Source organism: Ascaphus truei, chromosome 8 (genome assembly GCF_040206685.1).
Source record: "Ascaphus truei isolate aAscTru1 chromosome 8, aAscTru1.hap1, whole genome shotgun sequence".
NCBI lineage: Eukaryota > Metazoa > Chordata > Amphibia > Anura > Ascaphidae > Ascaphus > Ascaphus truei.
The window spans coordinates 3,764,343-3,781,575 of record NC_134490.1 but is presented as its reverse complement, the minus strand read 5'-3'; the positions used below and the strand labels follow the sequence as shown (position 1 = coordinate 3,781,575).

The window sequence follows — 17,233 nt, the reverse complement described above, 5'->3', positions numbered from 1 at the left end:
CTCCACTCCATGTTCATTGCTTTTGTAAAGTTACGCAAAATACGCAACAAATTTGTGTTTTCACAATACTGTTGTGCTTTGAGTCATTTACACATAGCAAACCGCTGATACACAGTGCGGGCACACACACGAAACACGGGAGTTAGAGCAGCGCACACACACGAAACACGGGAGTTAGAGCAGCGCACACACACGAAACACGGGAGTTAGAGCAGCGCACACACATGAAACACGGGAGTTAGAGCAGCACACACACACGAAACACGGGAGTTAGAGCAGCGCACACACACGAAACACGGGAGTTAGAGCAGCGCACACACACGAAACACGGGAGTTAGAGCAGCGCACACACACGAAACACGGGAATTAGAGCAGTGGGCACACATGAAACACAGGAGTTAGAGCAGCGCACACACAGAACACAGGAGTTAGAGCAGCGCACGCACGGAACACGGGAGTTAGAGCAGCGCACGCACGGAACACAGGAGTTAGAGCAGCGCACACACGGAACACGGGAGTTAGAGCAGCGCACACACGGAACACGGGAGTTAGAGCAGCGCACACACGGAACACGGGAGTTAGAGCAGCGCACACACACGAAACACGGGAGTTAGATCAGCGCACACACATGAAACACGGAATTAGAGCAGCGCACACACATGAAACACGGGAGTTAGAGCAGTGCACGCACAGAACACGGGAGTTAGAGCAGTGCACACACGAAACACAGGAGTTAGAGCAGCGCACACACACGGAACACGGGAGTTAGAGCAGTGCACACACGGAACACGGGAGTTAGAGCAATGCACACACGGAACATGGGAGTTAGAGCAGTGCACGCATGGAACACGGGAGTTAGAGCAGTGCACACACGGAACACGGGAGTTAGAGCAGCGCACACACGGAACACGGGAGTTAGAGCAGCGCACACACATGAAACACGGGAGTTAGATCAGCGCACACACATGAAACACGGAGTTAGAGCAGCGCACACACATGAAACACGGGAGTTAGAGCAGTGCACGCACAGAACACGGGAGTTAGAGCAGTGCACACACGAAACACAGGAGTTAGAGCAGCGCACACACACGGAACATGGGAGTTAGAGCAGTGCACACACGGAACACGGGAGTTAGAGCAATGCACACACATGAAACACGGGAGTTAGAGCAGTGCACACATATGAAACACGGGAGTTACAGCAGTGCACACAGGGAACACAGGAGTTACAGAGCAGTGCACGCACGGAACATGGGAGTTAGAGCAGTGCACACACATGAAACACTGGAGTTAGAGCAATGCACGCATGGAACCGGGAGTTAGAGCAGTGCACACAGGGAACATGGGAGTTAGAGCAGTGCACGCATGGAACACGGGAGTTAGAGCAGTGCACGCACGGAACACGGGAGTTAGAGCAATGCACACACATGAAACACGGGAGTTAGAGCAGTGCACACATATGAAACACGGGAGTTACAGCAGTGCACACAGGGAACACGGGAGTTACAGAGCAGTGCACACAGGGAACACGGGAGTTAGAGAGGGGCACACACATGAAACACTGGAGTTAGAGCAATGCACGCATGGAACCGGGAGTTAGAGCAGTGCACACAGGGAACACGGGAGTTAGAGCAGTGCACGCACGGAACCGGGAGTTGGAGCAGTGCACACAGGGAACCGGGAGTTACAGAGCAGTGCACACAGGAGTTACAGAGCAGTGCACACATGGCGTTAGGAGACAGACCAGTGCACACATGGAGTTGGAATTCATTTGACACTCAACATGCTGCTCGTGACTTTCATTTCATATGGAAATCACAGAACTGCAGGTACAGGGAGCTGAGTGCCAAAGAGTAAGGGCCGTTCTATACAGCATGCGGCCGTGCGTTCCTATGCGAACACGCGTGCACGTGCCGCATGCTTTTCATGTATATAGAGTCGGGAGCTGCAGGTTAGTGTATATATGTGTATGTGTGTGTATGTGTGTGTATGTGTGAGTGAAAGTAAGTCCTAGATAGATTTTTTAAAGAAAAAAATAGTTTAATAAATATTTTCTTTTTTGTTTTACAATCCTTGACACACACACACACACACACACACACACACACACACACACACACACACACACACACACACACACACACACACACACACACACTTGAGCACAGGTAGCGAAAAGATTAATTTCTTCCTCTTCGCCGCTGTCTGTCGGCTCCCTCTCCCTGACGTGCGCGCGCGCGGACCTTCTATAGAAAGGCGGACTGACGTCAGCCAACTAAAATTCCGCGCGCAGCACTATAGAACGTGCCTAATGCACAGAAGCTGCACCGCATGCAAAACACTGCACACAAGCATCATGGAGTAGGAAAGCAGTGCAAACAGGTAGCTTGGAGTCAGAATGCAGTGCAAACAGGTAGCTTGGAGTCAGAATGCAGTGCACACAGGTAACTTGGAGTCAGAAAGCAGTGCACACAGGTAGCTTGGAGTCAGAATGCAGTGCACACAGGTAGCTTGGAGTCAGAATGCAGTGCACACAGGTAACTTGGAGTCAGAATGCAGTGCACACAGGTAACTTGGAGTCAGAAAGCAGTGCACACAGGTAGCATGGAGTCAGAATGCAGTGCACACAGGTAACTTGGAGTCAGAATGCAGTGCACACAGGTAACTTGGAGTCAGAAAGCAGTGCACACAGGTAGCATGGAGTCAGAATGCAGTGCGCACAGGTAACTTGGAGTCAGAAAGCAGTGCGCACAGGTAGCTTGGAGTTAGAATGCAGTGCACACAGGTAACTTGGAGTCAGAATGCAGTGCACACAGGTAGCTTGGAGTCAGAATGCAGTGCACACAGGTAGCTTGGAGTCAGAAAGCAGTGCGCACAGGTAGCTTGGAGTCAGAATGCAGTGCACACAGGTAACTTGGAGTCAGAAAGCAGTGCACACAGGTAGCTTGGAGTCAGAATGCAGTGCACACAGGTAACTTGGAGTCAGAATGCAGTGCACACAGGTAACTTGGAGTCAGAAAGCAGTGCACACAGGTAGCATGGAGTCAGAATGCAGTGCGCACAGGTAGCTTGGAGTCAGAATGCATTGCACACAGGTAGCTTGGAGTCCGAATGCAGTGCACACAGGTAGCTTGGAGTCAGAATGCAGTGCGCACAGGTAACTTGGAGTCAGAAAGCAGTGCACACAGGTAGCTTGGAGTCAGAAAGCAGTGCGCACAGGTAGCTTGGAGTCAGAATGCAGTGCGCACAGGTAACTTGGAGTCAGAAAGCAGTGCGCACAGGTAACTTGGAGTCAGAAAGCAGTGCGCACAGGTAGCTTGGAGTCAGAATGCAGTGCACACAGGTAACTTGGAGTCAGAAAGCAGTGCACACAGGTAGCATGGAGTCAGAATGCAGTGCGCACAGGTAACTTGGAGTCAGAAAGCAGTGCGCACAGGTAGCTTGGAGTCAGAATGCAGTGCACACAGGTAACTTGGAGTCAGAATGCAGTGCACACAGGTAGCTTGGAGTCAGAATGCAGTGCACACAGGTAGCTTGGAGTCAGAAAGCAGTGCGCACAGGTAGCTTGGAGTCAGAATGCAGTGCACACAGGTAACTTGGAGTCAGAAAGCAGTGCACACAGGTAGCTTGGAGTCAGAATGCAGTGCACACAGGTAACTTGGAGTCAGAATGCAGTGCACACAGGTAACTTGGAGTCAGAAAGCAGTGCACACAGGTAGCATGGAGTCAGAATGCAGTGCGCACAGGTAGCTTGGAGTCAGAATGCATTGCACACAGGTAGCTTGGAGTCCGAATGCAGTGCACACAGGTAGCTTGGAGTCAGAATGCAGTGCGCACAGGTAACTTGGAGTCAGAAAGCAGTGCACACAGGTAGCTTGGAGTCAGAAAGCAGTGCGCATAGGTAGCTTGGAGTCAGAATGCAGTGCGCACAGGTAACTTGGAATCAGAAAGCAGTGCGCACAGGTAACTTGGAGTCAGAAAGCAGTGCGCACAGGTAGCTTGGAGTCAGAATGCAGTGCGCACAGGTAGCTTGGAGTCTGAAAGCAGTGCACACAGGTAGCTTGGAGTCAGAATGCAGTGCACACAGGTAGCTTGGAGTCAGAATGCAGTGCGCACAGGTAGCTTGGAGTCAGAAAGCAGTGCACACAGGTAGCTTGGATTCAGAATGCAGTGCACACAGGTAACTTGGAGTCAAAAAGCAGTGCGCACAGGTAGCTTGGAGTCAGAAAGCAGTGCGCACAGGTAACCTGGAGTCAGAAAGCAGTGCACACAGGTAGCTTGGAGTCAGAAAGCAGTGCACACAGGTAACCTGGAGTCAGAATGCAGTGCGCACAGGTAACCTGGAGTCAGAATGCAGTGCACACAGGTAACTTGGAGTCAGAAAGCAGTGCGCACAGGTAGCTTGGAGTCAGAATGCATTGCACACAGGTAACTTGGAGTCAGAATGCAGTGCACACAGGTAACTTGGAGTCAGAAAGCAGTGCACACAGGTAGCATGGAGTCAGAATGCAGTGCACACAGGTAACTTGGAGTCAGAAAGCAGTGCACACAGGTAGCATGGAGTCAGAATGCAGTGCGCACAGGTAGCTTGGAGTCAGAATGCAGTGCGCACAGGTAACTTGGAGTCAGAAAGCAGTGCACACAGGTAGCTTGGAGTCAGAATGCAGTGCACACAGGTAACTTGGAGTCAGAAAGCAGTGCACACAGGTAGCTTGGAGTCAGAAAGCAGTGCGCACAGGTAGCTTGGAGTCAGAAAGCAGTGCACACAGGTAGCTTGGAGTCAGAAAGCAGTGCACACAGGTAGCTTGGAGTCAGAAAGCAGTGCGCACAGGTAACTTGGAGTCAGAATGCAATGCGCACAGGTAACCTGGAGTCAGAATGCAGTGCACACAGGTAACTTGGAGTCAGAAAGCAGTGCACACAGGTAGCTTGGAGTCAGAATGCAATGCGCACAGGTAGCTTGGAGTCAGAATGCAGTGCGCACAGGTAACCTGGAGTCAGAATGCAGAGCACACAGGTAACTTGGAGTCAGAAAGCAGTGCGCACAGGTAACTTGGAGTCAGAAAGCAGTGCACACAGGTAACCTGGAGTCAGAATGCAGTGCGCACAGGTAACCTGGAGTCAGAATGCAGTGCACACAGGTAACTTGGAGTCAGAAAGCAGTGCACACAGGTAGCTTGGAGTCCGAATGCAGTGCACACAGGTAGCTTGGAGTCAGAAAGCAGTGCACACAGGTAGCTTGGAGTCAGAAAGCAGTGCGCACAGGTAGCTTGGAGTCAGAAAGCAGTGCGCACAGGTAGCTTGGAGTCAGAAAGCAGTGCACACAGGTAGCTTGGAGTCAGAAAGCAGTGCGCACAGGTAACTTGGAGTCAGAATGCAATGCGCACAGGTAACCTGGAGTCAGAATGCAGTGCACACAGGTAACTTGGAGTCAGAAAGCAGTGCACACAGGTAGCTTGGAGTCAGAATGCAATGCGCACAGGTAACCTGGAGTCAGAATGCAGTGCACACAGGTAACTTGGAGTCAGAAAGCAGTGCACACAGGTAACTTGGAGTCAGAATGCAGTGCGCACAGGTAGCTTGGAGTCAGAATGCATTGCACACAGGTAGCTTGGAGTCAGAATGCATTGCACACAGGTAGCTTGGAGTCAGAAAGCAGTGCGCACAGGTAGCTTGGAGTCAGAATGCAGTGCACACAGGTAACTTGGAGTCAGAAAGCAGTGCACACAGGTAGCTTGGAGTCAGAAAGCAGTGCGCACAGGTAGCTTGGAGTCAGAATGCAATGCGCACAGGTAGCTTGGAGTCAGAAAGCAGTGCACACAGGTAGCTTGGAGTCAGAAAGCAGTGCACACAGGTAGCTTGGAGTCAGAATGCAATGCGCACAGGTAGCTTGGAGTCAAAAAGCAGTGCACACAGGTAGCTTGGAGTCAGAAAGCAGTGCACACAGGTAGCTTGGAGTCAGAAAGCAGTGTGCACAGGTAGCTTGGAGTCAGAAAGCAGTGCGCACAGGTAGCTTGGAGTCAGAAAGCAGTGTGCACAGGTAGCTTGGAGTCAGAAAGCAGTGCGCACAGGTAACCTGGAGTCAGAAAGCAGTTCACACAGGTAACCTGGAGTCAGAAAGCAGTGTGCACAGGTAGCTTGGAGTCAGAATGCAATACGCACAGGTAGCTTGGAGTCAGAAAGCAGTGCACACAGGTAACTTGGAGTCAGAAAGAAGTGCGCACAGGTAGCTTGGAGTCAGAAAGCAGTGCGCACAGGTAGCTTGGAGTCAGAATGCAGTGCACACAGGTAACTTGGGGTCAGAAAGCAGTGCGCACAGGTAACCTGGATTCAGAAAGCAGTGCACACAGGTAACTTGGAGTCAGAAAGCAGTGCACACAGGTAGCTTGGAGTCAGAAAGCAGTGCGCACAGGTAGCTTGGAGTCAGAAAGCAGTGCGCACAGGTAGCTTGGAGTCAGAATGCAGTGCGCACAGGTAGCTTGGAGTCAGAAAGCAGTGCGCACAGGTAGCTTGGAGTCAGAAAGCAGTGCACACAGGTAACTTGGAGTCAGAAAGCAGTGCGCACAGGTAGCTTGGAGTCAGAAAGCAGTGCGCACAGGTAGCTTGGAGTCAGAATGCAGTGCACACAGGTAGCTTGGAGTCAGAAAGCAGTGCGCACAGGTAGCTTGGAGTCAGAATGCAGTGCACACAGGTAACTTGGAGTCAGAATGCAGTGCACACAGGTAGCTTGGAGTCAGAATGCAGTGCGCACAGGTAACCTGGAGTCAGAATGCAGTGCGCACAGGTAGCTTGGAGTCAGAATGCAGTGCACACAGGTAGCTTGGAGTCAGAAAGCAGTGTGCACAGGTAGCTTGGAGTCAGAAAGCAGTGCGCACAGGTAGCTTGGAGTCAGAAAGCAGTGCGCACAGGTAGCTTGGAGTCAGAAAGCAGTGCGCACAGGTAGCTTGGAGTCAGAATGCAATGCGCACAGGTAGCTTGGAGTCAGAAAGCAGTGCACACAGGTAACTTGGAGTCAGAAAGCAGTGCGCACAGGTACCTTGTAGTCAGAAAGCAGTGCGCACAGGTAGCTTGGAGTCAGAATGCAGTGCACACAGGTAACTTGGAGTCAGAAAGCAGTGCGCACAGGTAACCTGGAGTCAGAAAGCAGTGCACACAGGTAACTTGGAGTCAGAAAGCAGTGCACACAGGTAGCTTGGAGTCAGAAAGCAGTGCGCACAGGTAGCTTGGAGTCAGAAAGCAGTGCGCACAGGTAGCTTGGAGTCAGAATGCAGTGCGCACAGGTAGCTTGGAGTCAGAAAGCAGTGCGCACAGGTAGCTTGGAGTCAGAAAGCAGTGCACACAGGTAACTTGGAGTCAGAAAGCAGTGCGCACAGGTAGCTTGGAGTCAGAAAGCAGTGCACACAGGTAACTTGGAGTCAGAAAGCAGTGCGCACAGGTAGCTTGGAGTCAGAAAGCAGTGCGCACAGGTTGCTTGGAGTCAGAATGCAGTGCACACAGGTAGCTTGGAGTCAGAAAGCAGTGCGCACAGGTAGCTTGGAGTCAGAATGCAGTGCGCACAGGTAGCTTGGAGTCAGAATGCAGTGCGCACAGGTAGCTTGGAGTCAGAATGCAGTGCGCACAGGTAGCTTGGAGTCAGAATGCAGTGCGCACAGGTAGCTTGGAGTCAGAAAGCATTGCACACAGGTAACTTGGAGTCAGAAAGCAGTGCGCACAGGTAGCTTGGAGTCAGAAAGCAGTGCGCACAGAGTTCCCCCAAAACACAAGACCTAGCGCAGGTCCCCAGTGACGCTATTAACCCCTTCAGGCTTCTGCTCGGGTGTGACTGCACCCCCTGCGGCTGCCCACAGATATAACAGGATGTGGGAAAGAGATCTTTCATTACATAGAGTATAAATAGTATGATTTATCAGGGCTGCCAATCTGAGTGATTGATTATTGCCTGCCAGACAGCAGAGTGACATATTAGAAAAGTTTTGTTAACAATGTCTATTGCTCGTCAGTCTGCCACTGAAGCTTTGTGATTAATGTGTTGTCAGCCAGTAATCCCACACCCCAAGCTAATGAGGGAGGCATTTATCATCCTCATCGAGTGGCACATGTCAGCGCGGAAGGAACTCAAGTACTGGAAACAATATCGTTTTCCTTATCCCGACTGACGGCTCTGACAAGTCTGGAAAAGCCACAAAGCAGCTTTGTGTGAGCACTAAATTAACAAAGAGAAGGAGGGAGACAAAAAAGAGAGAGAAAGAGGAAAGAAAAGCACTTTCATTTGCTTTCTTCGCAGTGGCGGGGCTTGGCAGACGCTAACTTAGCACTAAGGGTCCCAGGTCAGAGTGTGTGTTTGTTTGTGTTGCATGTTTAACCTAGAAGGGTAGAGATGGGGGTTTATTTGCCAACTTGATTTACTAAATGAAAGAGTATTTAACTGAAAACAAGTATCCGAAGTTGCGTAATAGTCATAAAGCAGGGAGTAGCCAACTCGAGTCATCAAGGGCCACCAGCAGGTCAGGTTTTCAGGATATCCCTGCTTCAGCACAGGTGGCTCAGTCAGAATGACTGAGCCACTGATTGAGCCACCTGGGCTGAAGCAGAGATATCCCTAGTACTTGACCTGTTGGTGGCCCTTGAGGACTGGAGTTGGCCACGCCAGCAATACAGTAATAATAACCATAATCTTGGCATATCAGTGTTTGCAGCTCTGTGTGTAGGATTTGGAAGCACAATGAGGCCCTCCCCTTGCATTGTATTAAGGGGATTTTCACAAGACGCCAGGCTTGGGATTTGGACTGCCCCACTCCCGATCCATTCTTCCTCACCGCCACACCGCATTGCAAAGTAATGTTACAGAAGGCAATCTCAGCTCTGGTATCCCGTCCACAAACCCATCACTGCGCTGAAGCTGGGGATCCAATTTTCAACAAGTTTATGGGAGATGAGCAGCAAGACAGGCGTTCTGTAAAAAGATCGCACCTTTACACTCAGTCTTCGACTGGGCCACGGAGTGAGCCACCTGTGCTAAAAAGCAGGGATATCCTGAAAACCTGACCTGTTGGTGGCCCTTGAGGACTGGAGTTGCCCACCCCTGGTGGGTATCTCCGATGTGGCTGCGAGCCTGTATCTCATTCCTAGTCCCGCTGCTAGCCAGCTAGCTGATTTCATGAAAAGCTATTGTGTACGCTGGAAGTTTTAGTGCATGTAAAACTTCCTTAGCGGTTAGCATTTTTTGGGCTGGTGGAAAAGGTTATGGATTCCGAAAAGGGAAAAAAAAAAACACACACACACACACACACACACACACACACACACACACACACACACACACACACACACACACACACACACACACACACACACACACACACACACACGTCTCATATTTAAAACGTAATGCTCTTTTATTAGGGACATATGGCTCTCACAGCACACGCATTAAATGTCATGTCAGAAATTGAGCCTTTTAAATCACGCTCAGACTCTTTTTTGACTTGGCTCCTGGGGGTTTCCCCCCCGGATCCAAGATACTTCTTTGTAAATCTGGCAATTTAAGCGCCCTCGTAAATCACTTTCAAAGCATATTATTTCTCCGGTTTATGGCGTCGGGGGGGAGGAGCCTTGCGGAGCGCTGGTTGGGAACTTTGCTTGGGAAACATTCATGGAAGAGTAGGCCTAGCCTGCACTCTCTTTCCCAGGCTGAGCATGCAGCAAAGCCGACGCCTGTACCAGAGCCCAGTTATGTGCGCAGGAAGCTGGAACATGGCCGGCTCATAACACCCAAAATCATTTCTGTTTGCAGCCATCATATGGATAATATAGGCACATGGAATAGGCTGTGAAAGGATGCAGCTAGCATGGGGGGGGGGGGGAGAATCTCTTAGTTATTCATCATTAAAGCTTTGCACTCTGCAAGTGGTGCCTTGTATAACATATCAACCTACTGGTACCTCTCGCCCATTATTCCTGCTGCCTGCTCAATGTGGTTTCTCTCCCTGCTCTCTCTCTTAAACCGGTCAGGGGACAGTCATACACATATCAGATGGGACTACAATCTTATCTCCAGGGTGATCGCCCTTTTTACACTGTGCTCCCCCTGTTAGAAAATATTAAGTCCACGAACCCCTAATTAATAAATATCATTTCCTACTTATCAGACTACTGTTAAGCAAACAGTGTGAGCGATCCCAGGCAGTATAGTGTCCTGAGCTTGTGGGGGGGAACACACGCTTAATAAGGCCCCAAACTGCCCTCCGCATGTGCAGACAGCATCGGGGGTATAGCTGTCTGTCACTCAATGCTGGAGCTTGCAAAGTCACACCCCACAATGCTTTGCTGCAATGGATGCAAAGAATTATTAGTTACTTTGGAAGCTAACAAACCCCTTACTAAGAGCACAGTCCCTCCCCACACGGGCTCGGGACCCTGCTATACTGCTCTGCTGGGAGCCACCCCATGGGAGCCACCTTATTAACCCCTGAAGGGAATCACTGAAGTAAATAAGCTCCTTATGATCTTTGGTAATCCTCCCATGCTTTAGGTTCCAAAACTACATTGTTAACGCTAAAAAAAAACCTTGTACATGTTTTTTTGGAGCCGGGATTTTTTTTTTTTTTAACCATGAGAATAACTGACCCTTTAAATCTCTGAAGATTGAGCACATTTTATCATGTAACAGGGAGCAGGAACTGTTCTGTACAATAAATAAAGACTTCTGTATAGAGCCCCTGCGGGGTGTACCCGTGATGGTGTGGCACACAGTTAGGTATTATCCTTCACAAAGCTGAGGGATCCTGCACAGCCTGACACTGCGCGGTGCCTTGGAACGGAGTAAATACAAGTAACTGATAAAAGTGAACGTATCTGTCAGTGAAACGTCCCCCTCCTGAAAGGACCAGCGAGCGCATTGCAGCCGCCCCCAGCACTGAAAGGGTTAATGCGTACTGACCTGCCGCTGCTTCTCGCAGCACACGGGAACAATGCACATGTCTACGCCGCCTTTCCCTGTCTAATTGCCATTAGTGACAATTACAGGGATCCGTACAGGAATTAACATGAGAGCAAGCACTAATGGTGGTGTATTTTCTGCCTTACTGATGGCCCCCTGCCTGCTGCTGCAAAATGTACCAACAGAAATCAACGTGAAAGCAAAACAAAACATCTCATTATACCCTCCTCCTCCTCCGCCGCCGATGGCTGACCCTGTGTGATAAACCAATACCTGCGCTACAGCGCTGATATACAACTCACAGTAACTGCTACACAAAAGAAGACAAGAGCGCAAACGCACATAGTGAAGTTTGTAAAAGTGGGTATATAATTGTTAGGGTATAATATCTGCGTACATCAGATTAATGGGTATTAAGCATTTCATGTGCAATACATGAGTTTTTGTTATCACAGTAACTGCTGTTAACAAAGCACATTCACAACACATACTACTGTACTGGATGACTAAACTGGGGCATTAATGCAGCCACCGCTGGGGTGGAACTTTGATATAGAAACAAGTCTGTCTTAGATTAAAGGGTTAATCACATCTCAGATCAAAGTGAACCTAGTCCAGTGGTTTCCAGCTTTTTTTTGGTTAAACAACCCTATAATTATAGTGTGAAATTCTGCAGAACCCCAACCCTCTCTTATAGCGCCTCTGATAGCAGATGAATTGTAAGGAACCCCAACCCTCTCTAATAGCGTGTATGAGATTAGATACATTGTAAGGAATCCCAACCCTCTCTAAGAGAGCGTCTGAGATTAGTTACATTGTAAGGAACCCCAACCCTCTCTAATAGCGCGTCTGAGATAAGATGCATTGTAAGGAACCCCAACTCTCTCTAATAGCGTCTGAGATTAGATGCATTGTAAGGAACCCCAACCCTCTCTAATAGCGTGTCTGAGATTAGATACATTGTAAGGAACCCCAACCCTCTCTAATAGCGCGTCTGAGATAAGATGCATTGTAAGGAACCCCAACTCTCTCTAATAGCGTCTGAGATTAGATGCATTGTAAGGAACCCCAACCCTCTCTAATAGCGTGTCTGAGATTAGATACATTGTAAGGAACCCCAACTCTCTCTAATAGCGTCTGAGATCAGATGCATTGTACGGAACCCCAACCTTCACTAATAGCGAGTCTGAGATCAGATGCATTGTAAATTCTTCAGTATTTCGTACAATTTTCAAATTACCTGAAAACTGCAGGGCACCCTTTTGGGGATGCCCAGTTGAAAAACACTGGACTAGTAATATACAATATTAGTGATATGAACTAATGATATATGAATGGGTTACATGTAGGAGAATGATGCCATAAAATTTTTAAAATAATATTTTAAACGTTTCGGGGGCTATTCATGAAACTGCAAAAGTGTAAATCTGGGCACATCCAGAGGAAAACTGAATGTATTTTGGCACACTTTGTGTTGGATAATGCCCTTATCGGTACAATTACTGCTGAATATATAACCTTATTTGGGGGCTGGTTTTAGACCCTCTTCTTACATACAGTATACAGTATTTTACCATCCCTAGTTCTTCTCTTTTGTATCCATTAAAACTAATTACTATTCCATCATAAAGTTATCAGACAAAAGATAACTGATTGGCATGTGAAACACAAGGAAGTGAGATTTTCACTCTCGGCGTGTCTGTTACCCTGGGAATGTGTGGGCACTTTCACTGGGGTCATCATGGTTAAACAAAAATGCTGGTTTGGAATTGGTTTTGCCAAAACTTGATTGGTTTTGGATGTTTACATTATTATAGGATTTAAAAAATATATATTTTTTTACAGTTCTGCGAAAATATCGAATATTTAATGACAATTAAAATCACCAAAACAGAATGAGAGGATCCGCTTTTCCCGGGTAGTGACTTGAAACGCAGAAGCAAGGTTCGGATTTCCGACCCGCGAACTTGTCCATCCTTAGTCATTTGTTTAACCCCTTCACTGCGAGAGGGGAGTGCTGCACATTGCAAAGAAAGGGGGTTCTAGGTGAAAATTCAAGCGCTGCAATGTTGCACTCGAGATCCAGCGTATACTCCGTAATCAGAAGGGGGTAGAAGTATACAAAGAGATGGCATAGGTTACAGCGTCGCAGACACGGCACAGACGCAGCAATGAGCACAGTGCAGAGAAAGTACAGAACCAAGTGCACTGCGGGTAGAGCTGCAGATAGGAAAAATATTTTGCCGAAAAATGCAGGGAATTATTAAAGAAGCGATAATCAGCGGAGAGAAACGCTGACTTCCTGCGGGTCACAAACTACAGCTCAGTCTTTTTACAGCATAACACTTCTAGCAATTCCTGCCATGTTTATTTGACTTCTGCTTACAAACGTTCATTCTTCTGCCCAATGACGGGTATTAGGCCCGTTCTATACAGCATGCGGACGTGCGTGCCTATGCGAACGCGCGTGCACGTGCCGCATGCTTTTTGTATGTATACTGTGAGAGCTGTGAAGGTACAGTGTTTGTGTGTTTATGTGTGCTTGTTTATGTGTGTATGTATGTGTAATGTATTATTTATTAAAAAAAAACATTGGTAAAAATAAAATATTTATTACATTTGTGTAGACACACACACACACACACACACACACACACACACACACACACACACACACACACACACACACACACACACACACACACACACACACACACACACACACACACACACACACACACACACACATATATACACACACACACACACACACACACACACAGAGACACCTATACATACACACACACACACACACACACACACACACACACATACACAGAGACACCTATACATACACACACACACACGCATACATACATATACACACACACACACACACACACACACGCGCATACATACATATATATACACACACACACACACACACATATATATACATACAGCGCCGGTAGCGGAGCGAAAAAATTATTTCCCCCGTCTTCGCCGCGGTCTGACGACTCCCCGCTCCCTGCCGTGCGCGCGCGCGGCGCCATCATAGAAAGGCTGACTAACGTCAGCCAACTAAAATTCTGCGCGCGCCCAGCGTAGCACGCGCCCAGCACTATATAACAGCCCTTAAGTGGCTATTTCAGCAGCGGGAGGTTTTAACCCTTCACTGATCGCCAGTTACAGCGCAACGTGAGTTTGTGATTAGGACACCAGCCTACAGATTGGCTGAAGAAGGCTCCTGCTACACTGAATCCAGTTCAGCTGCAGAGTTACGGAGGAGACTAGCACGTGTTACCCGGCACTGTCCAGCTCCAGTCCTCAAGAGCCACCAACAGGTCAGGTTTTCAGGATATCCCTGCTTCAGCATAGGTGGCTCAGTCTTCAACTGCACCACCTGTGCTGAAGCAGGGATCCCCTGAAAACCTGAAATTTTGGTGGCTCTCGTGAACTGGAGTTGGTTATCTCTGCTCTAGAGACAGTCAATACAGTTGATGTACTGCACACGCTTTTGTTGCATGTAAACACCTTGTACTTGTTTTAAGGAGGAGGGGACAGGTGTTCTTCTCAAGGATGTTTTCTTTCTACCCCCTTTGTATCTTAAGCACTCTCCCGCCTTAAACCTTTCCCACTGACTGCCCCACACCTCTGGAATGCCCTTCCCCTCAGTACCCGACTAGCACCCTCTCTATCCACCTTTAAGACCCACCTTAAGACACACTTGCTTAAAGAAGCATATGAATAGCACTGTAGATATTCTGAACACATGATACATAAAGCTTGGCCCCCTGCAGACGCACTTACCAGAACTCCCTCCTACTGTCGCTGTACGTTCTCCCTACCTACCAATTAGACTGTAAGCTCCTCGGGGCAGGGACTCCTCTTCCTTAATGTTACTTTTATGTCTAAAGCACTTATTCCCATGATCTGCTATTTATATTATCTGTTATTTATTTGATTACCACGTGTATTACTACTGTGAAGCGCTATGTACATTAATGGCGCTATATAAATAAAGACATACAATACAACCCTGTGTCATGGGCAGATATTGTTTAAACAGCCAATAATAGCAATACGATCCAAGATGGACACTTTCACCCTCAGTGGAAAAGTGTGATGTGCGTATGTTCAACCATTTCCAAATGGTATGAATGTGAAACCCTGAGCCCCAGCAGCACCCGTCCTCACCTTCATTTCCTTCGGCTTCACGATTTTCATGAAGGCTCCTCTAGCAGTGGCCACTTCACGCTCCTTCCTTGTCACCTTACTGGCGTCCAGAAACTTTAGGTGAGGAAGCTTGTTCAGGACAAAGTACCTGAAAGAGAAGGCACGAGGTTACACCATGAGATGAGATTACACCATGAGATCACATCATGAGATGAGATTACACCATGAGATCACATCATGAGATGAGATTACACCATGAGATCACAGCATGAGATCATATTACACCATGAGATGAGATTACACCATGAGATCACATCATGAGATGAAATTACACCATGAGGTTACACAATGAGATCACAGCATGAGATGGGATTACACCATGAGATCACACCATGAGATGACATTACACCATGAGATCACAGCATGAGATGAGATTACACATGAGGTTACACCATGAGATCACACCATGAGATGAGATTACACCATGAGATCACACCATGAGATGAGATTACACAATGAGATCACACCATGAGATGACATTACACCATGAGATCACAGCATGAGATGACATTACACCATGAGATCACACCATGGGATGACATTACACCATGAGATAATCCCATGAGATGAGATCACAGCATGAGATGAGATTACACCATGAGGTTACACCATAAAATCACAGCATGATATGAGATTACACCATGAGATCACACCATGAGATCACAGCATGAGATGAGATTACACCATGAGATCACACCATGAGATGAGATTACATCATGAGATCACACCATAAAATCACAGTATGGGATTACACCATGAGATAACAGCATGAGATCACACCATGAGATAACACCATGAGGTCACACCATGAGATCACACCATAAAATCACAGCATGAGATTACACCATGAGATGACATTACACCATGAGATCACACCATGAGATGACATTACACCATGAGATCACACCATGAGATTACAGCATGAGATCACACCATGAGGTTACACCATGAGATCACAGCATGAGATTACAGCCTGTGCTGGGCTCTGTACATGTGTAAATCAGGGTCTGATATCTGTGCATGTGTAAATCAGGGTCTGATATCTGTGTGTGTGTAAATCAGGGTCTGTCCCATATCTGTATGCGTGTGTGTGTAAATCAGGATCTAATATCTGTGTGTGTTGTGTGTGTGTGTTGTGTGTGTGTGTTGTGTGTGTGTGTGGTGTGTGTGGTGTGTGTGGTGTGTGTGGTGTGTGTGGTGTGTGTGTGTGTGTGTGTGTGTGTGTGTGTGTGTGTGTGTGTGTGTGTGTGTGTGTGTGTGTGTGTGTGTGTGTGTGTGTGTGTGTGTGTAAATCAGGATCTAATATCTGTGTGTGTGTGTGTGTGTGTGTGTGTGTAAATCAGGATCTAATTTCTGTTTGTGTGTGTGTGTGTGTGTATGTGTGTGTAAATCAGGATCGTGTGTGTGTGTGTGTGTGTGTGTGTGTGTGTGTGTGTGTGTGTGTGTGTGTGTGTGTGTGTGTGTGTGTGTGTGTGTGTGTGTGTAAATCAGGGTCTGATATCTGTGTGTGTAAATTAGGATCTAATGTGTGTGTGTATGTGTGTGTGTGTAACTCAGGGTCTGATATGTGTGTGTGTGTGTGTGTGTGTGTGTGTGTGTGTGTGTGTGTGTAACTCAGGGTCTGATATCTGTGTGTGTGTGTGTGTGTGTGTGTGTGTGTGTGTGTGTGTGTGTAACTCAGGGTCTGATATCTGCGTGTGTGTGCGTGTGTGTGTAAGTCAGAGTCTGATAAGTGTGTATGTGTAAATCAGGATCTGATATGTGTGTGTGTGTAAATCAGGGTCTGATATCCATGTGTGTGTAACTCAGGGTCTGATATGTGTGTGTGTGTGTGTGTGTGTGTGTGTGTGTGTGTGTGTAACTCAGTGTCTGTTATCTGTGTGTGTGTGCGTAACTCAGGGTCTGATATGTGTGTGTGTGTAAGTTGGGATCTGATATCTGTGTGTGTAACTCAGGGTCTGAAATCTGTGTGTGTGTGTAAATCAGGGTCTGATATCAGTGTGTGTAAATCGGTGTCTGATATCTGTGTGTGTGTGTGTGTGTATGTGTAACTCAGGG

General features: G+C 47.9%; 1 protein-coding gene across 2 annotated transcripts in view; it reads right to left on the bottom strand.

The window, feature by feature from the left end:
- Nucleotides 1-17,233, bottom strand: part of LRMDA (leucine rich melanocyte differentiation associated) — a 522,263-nt gene that overhangs the window by 162,662 nt on the left and 342,368 nt on the right. For both annotated transcript variants that reach the window (XM_075610346.1, XM_075610344.1), the window contains one exon: nucleotides 15,137-15,263. In XM_075610346.1, coding sequence (XP_075466461.1) covers nucleotides 15,137-15,263 — 127 coding nt within the window. The remainder of the gene's footprint in view (nucleotides 1-15,136; nucleotides 15,264-17,233) is intronic.